At 39.1% G+C, this 5,328-nt stretch overlaps 1 protein-coding gene across 1 annotated transcript in view; it reads left to right on the top strand.

The window, feature by feature from the left end:
* Positions 1-3,165: 3,165 nt before the first annotated feature.
* Positions 3,166-5,328, top strand: part of LOC103804911 (inducible T-cell costimulator-like) — a 10,529-nt gene continuing 8,366 nt past the window's right edge. Inside the window, exon 1 of the mRNA XM_009077545.1 lies at positions 3,166-3,223. Coding sequence (XP_009075793.1) covers positions 3,166-3,223 — 58 coding nt within the window. The remainder of the gene's footprint in view (positions 3,224-5,328) is intronic.

Genomic DNA, 5,328 nt, shown 5'->3' with positions numbered 1-5,328 from the left:
AGAGTTATGTGATTAAATAGAACAAAGAAAAACATACATCCTGCATGCAGGGAAAATCTCTGTCGTGAATCCATGTCCTTATGGAAACTGCAGAAGTGTTGTTTTCCAAGTTACTTCGAGTTAGAAGGGAGAAGAAGCATTGAAGATTGTGTGATAAAGAATACTGGTGTATAGACCAAGGGATGAGCAAGACCATTTCTCTTTGGAACTGGGTGTACCACTGAATGCATTTTTAAAGGCATAAAAATTCATATAAGGATTCTCCAAATTGTGAATAGTAAGTGATGGCAAGTCAGAAGTGAGACTATAGGAAAAAAAAGAGAGTATCACTATAGGGTAGTGTTGGGGGTAGGACAAGAAGAAAGAATAGGACTTGGGGGGAAAGGAAATCTATGTTCCAGACAGGAGTTACTGCACATGCTGAAGAGCAGCCTCTGCTTGAGGAGAAGGGTAGTTAGGGGCTGGGAGAGAATCAGGTTAGAGGAGGAAAGAATTCAGCTCTGAGAGTTGTATGTAGATGGGAGAGTGAAAATCAAGACAAAAAGAAGAGAAATGAGTGAGGATGGAAAAAGGAAACACGTGCTTGTGAGCGAAAATAGTTGCAGTTGTAGGAAGTGTGTTGTGGAACCCTACAGCTTGTCCCAGGTGGTTAACTGTAACCAACTGTAGTATTTACAAGAAACATTTCCAAATTGCAGTAATGATGTCTTTGTGAAGGAGGTAGGAGCTGACAGAGAAGGGAGGCAAAGATGGAAAGATTGAAAGGCAATGGAGGAGTCTCTGTTGGTGTGGGACCAGAGGTGAGCACCTCTCACACTGGGCCCTGAGCTATGCTTTGTGACTCTTCACTTGTGAATATACACTGTGGGTGCCCCAGGCTCTGCTGGCTCATCATCAAATAAACTTCAATTCACTGTTTAGATCAGAGTGCTCCCAAATGTATCCCAAAGTGTACTCTGGGCTGGACTCCTTTGAAACAAGGGGATCAGTGTGTTCTAGCAATCCCAAGTCACAGGAAGCAGAAAAGGAGAAGGTGTAATTCCAGACTTGAGGCAATAATTACAGGAAGTAGAGAGGACATAACATATGCAAACTGTTTACTGGACAGTGAGACTTGCTCCAATTGTTGTAGTGAAATCTATGCCAACCAAGCTATGCTGGTAGCTATTCTTTACCCAAATGTGACATAGATGTGTATCAATCAACTCCGGATTGGTATAACTGATACAGTCATGAAGAGGGAGGGAAGGAGTAAGTTACTTCAAAATAACTATATTGGTTAAAAAAAAGTCTTCTCTATCAAAATGTTTACATTTTTAAGAAAGACAACAAATTTTTGAACCCTAACAATTCTAATTTGTTTTAAAGCTTGTTTTCATTAAAAATAGCTAAAACTTTGCTCAAAGGAGTATATTCCCCATTCTCTTTGTTCACCTTCCCAGCCAGCAGTAGGCTTTGTAGGGTCTCAATCCTTGTTGTGCTGTCAGCATGCTCTCCCGTGGGTAGGGGTTCTACACACATGATTCTCTTCCTGCCATAATTTTGTAGCAGCAGAAGCAGCAGTTCCTTTTACTATAAACCTTTCTGTCTGCTTCTCTTACGCTTACTTAGAGGACAATAAAGGTCCTATTCCAGGAGAGAGCTGCTCTGTTGTTTCAGCACTTCCCATGAGTTTTTATAGGGGCTGGAAAAGATAATCATATCTGGAATCTCAGTAGATCCCAACATGGGTCATAACTATATAGGCAAAGTTCAGAGTCAGATGTATCTTTTTCAGCTTTAGCATTTTACCAGTTTTGAACCCCTATCTATTACTTTTGAGCTCCAGAATTGAATACATGGCAGAAAATTTTTCTAGTTAGAGTTACTTGTTTGGCTCCAGAGACTTGAGCTGAAAATTTAAATCAAGTCCTGACTTGACTCATGCTTAGCTCTGATTTTAATTTTAAAAAAGGCAAATATTTGCAGGATTTTGAAAAGATTTGAAGAAAGTAAAACTCTCTGCCAGTGTCCATGTAAATGGACCTCTAGCAGTAGTAGTGAAAGACATTAGATCACTTTTTGAGGAACCAACACATAAACCAACACGTGAAGATTTATTCACACATTCTAAACTAGGAATGAATCTGTAATCTACTCCAGTTATTCACCAAATGTTTGGTACCATTGCACAATCATTACAAGGACTCAACCCAAAGAGTGTCCATCAGGCACCACTATTAGTCCTTCATGTTCTGTCTTTGTGCAATCAGAAATGCTAACTGCATCTAATATATTACACATGATTTAGAAGCTGCTTTTCTTGCATGTTATCTGGACTAAAATTAGTATTATAGACCTAAATAAATAGCCAGGACTAAATGATTGTAGAACATGTTATTGCAAAGGGTCCTAAAACGTTCCCAGAATACAGATGGATAACATGCCAGAATAGAGTGTGCTGCACAAAAGCAAAGAAGAGGGAAGGAGATAAACTTTTGACCTAAGGCCCTAGGGCACTGGGTCAGATCTCCTCCTCTCACAGAGCCGAATGAAGTTTCTCATGAAACTTCAGGCAAAGTAAGCCTGACCTCCAGGATGGAAGTCACGTTGGAGTAAGACCTTAGGAAGTCACAGGGCTGAAGGGATCTTTCTGCAATTTGGTCATGTTCTTCTGATGAATTCCAGGACCAGGTCACACAAGAGATTCCTACCCTACTCATGAATGGTTTGCATGTAGAGCAAGACTATTAGTTACATAAGACCAGTTGAAACTGGTGGGGAGAATCCAGGCTGCCATTTCCAAATACAAGTGTTCTAAGTTAATTTAAGGAACAAATTGTAGTCCATGAGCCACTTGCAGAAGGGTACTGTATATGACTGTAGCCTCTATCATGATAGACTTCACCAGAAAAAGTCCTTGCAGAAGTGAGCATCAAAAGTAATTTCAGAAATCTTTCATCTTCCTGTCTGTGAGGTAGGAAAAAAAAAAAAGCATTACACTCCGCGGGTTTGTGAAACAGCCAATGCTGACATAGCTATAACGTAGTCAGGAGTTAAATTAAAAAGTCATTCTGATTATCTTATAATTTTCCCCATTGCCCACAAACCACTTCCTTTTCTACCCAAGAATTCTTCCCCATCTTCATGGTAGACAGAAGGCTGGTGTCTCTGTGTCAGGCAAGCATGAAGTTGGTTGCTGTAGCTTTCTGCGTCCTCTGCTTTCAGTTTGAAGCCCTGTACGGTGAGTAGCATTTTGGATTATACTCCTTGCAATAGACATCTCTATGGAATATAACTTAACCAGTGATGGGAGACATTAAACAGCATGATATCAAAGATCTGGGAGGAATAGAGGTAATTAAGGGAAACAGCTGGAAAAAGACCGCTCTCAGCTTTAGGATCACGAGTGGGGAGAGAATTTCTGCTAGCATAGGACATTTGCTCTGAAACTACAAAGTGCAAGTTTTATTTGTTTATGTTCTTTAGCAGATCTGCTCAGTGTTATCCTTTAGCTGTTTAGACTGCAGTGCTCCAGCCAGCTTCCCTTGCTGGGCATAAGTTCTTATAGCGACATGGCGATGAAGGGCTTAATAAAGAGAAGAAAAGTTGCTAATATTAAACCCACTCTTGTTTGAGCAGGGATTTTTTATACATTGAAAAATCCATATGGCATGGAAGAGTGGATGAGAGAGTTTTGGTGCAGGCTTGAAACACAAACAGACTTAAAAAGAAGCATAACTTTCCTATGTTGTGTTTGACAAGGTGCACAGTGACAGCAACGATCTTGGTCCAGCCATGAACATGGATGTAGCACTTAACAAGTTTCAGTGGTTTGTCCCAGCTACACAAAGTAAAATACCACAGGTCAGATTTATCTGTAGCCTCTATGAAACCCACATATTAACGGATCAAGATGGAAATACAGATAATATCTGATTAAGAAGAGTCATTTTTTTCACACATATACTGTCCAAGGATTTGGTATGATGCATCATATAGGTAAGACCTGAGATTTAGTGTGCACAGTTACTAAGAACCACCTACATATGTTCCTTTGAAGGTCATGTCAAGGACTATTAATATGTTTGCTTCTGAAATTCTAGTGTTACAGGATGGGTTTCAAGTCCCCCTGTAGAATTTAAGTACTCCTGAAGTTTCATACAGAACTTAAGCTTTCAAATAAATAAAACTCAATTCTCAGCTCCTTAGGCAATGCATACACCCTTTGAAGCCTAACTAATACATGGATAGTATACTGACTTTTCAGATACAATAAAAGATGGGTGAAATCATGAGCAAGATGGATTTTGATTAGTATCTCTAAAGGGACATGAGCTGCCCTTTTCCTCCTTGAAAAGTTATTCTTATATCTACTAATAAGAAATCCTGTCAATTTGGTTAAATTTTTCTCACCTAGTCAATTTAGCAGGTATACTTGACCAGCATGCTTTTACATGTGTCTGAAGCTATCTAAAAGGCCATTCCTTATGGGAAGAAATAGGCTGTAATTTTAAGGTTGTGAATAATTGTACGAACTGATACCAGCATTTATCCCTTCTTTCTTCCTTCCTTCAAATGTGGAGGATAGGATTTGGGCAGTGGACTGGGTAGAGGAGATGACAGGAGAAAGAGACTGCCTGTAAGAAGAACACTCTTATGTTTTTTATCTTCCAGTGTTCTCAGCATGAAAACTACTAGTTATTACCACTCTTGTTAAAAAGAAAAGATAAGCTTGATGTAAGACACATTAGCATGACAATCTCTTTTAGAGAACAAGCTAGGACTCCAGAGAGTGCTGCCAAGCATTGTGCCAAATTTTTGGGAGTAAAAGCAGAGTAACTTCTTAGATTTTGGTGGTGGTTGGGGGTTTTTTTTGATTTAGTGATTAGCAAGCCCTACTTGTGATCTATGGATAGGATTTTTTTCAATGTAAATAGGTCACAGAAAGTGATATATGTATGTGTATGTCTATTATGATTTTATAATCCAATTGTGCTAAAGAAATTGTTTGTAAGACCATGAAGCGTCTTTGGTGCCTGTAGAGAAACATGCAATGGGATTTTGGAGTAGAGAGCTGTAGTTAGGATTCCATAGCACTTAACACCCTCGCTATGAAACATTGCACATGAGATTTTGCCCACCAACATTTGCAATGTTATTGCTCTTCACCTACAGATCTCCTGTTGTCAATAGAGGAAAAAATAATGGTAATTTCTTAGAAGGGCTCTGAAATATTTTCAGCAGTGACTTTTGAGTTAGTGGTGTCTTTATAAGAGTTTAGGTATTTCTCAACATAAGTCATATCATAGAAATATTTGAGACTACAGATGGCTTCCTAGAGTAATT

Source organism: Acanthisitta chloris, unplaced genomic scaffold (assembly GCF_000695815.1).
Source record: "Acanthisitta chloris isolate BGI_N310 unplaced genomic scaffold, ASM69581v1 scaffold17566, whole genome shotgun sequence".
In the NCBI taxonomy this organism is placed as follows: domain Eukaryota; kingdom Metazoa; phylum Chordata; class Aves; order Passeriformes; family Acanthisittidae; genus Acanthisitta; species Acanthisitta chloris.
Note: the sequence above shows the minus strand (reverse complement) of the source record. Positions and strands in the feature narration are given on the sequence as shown.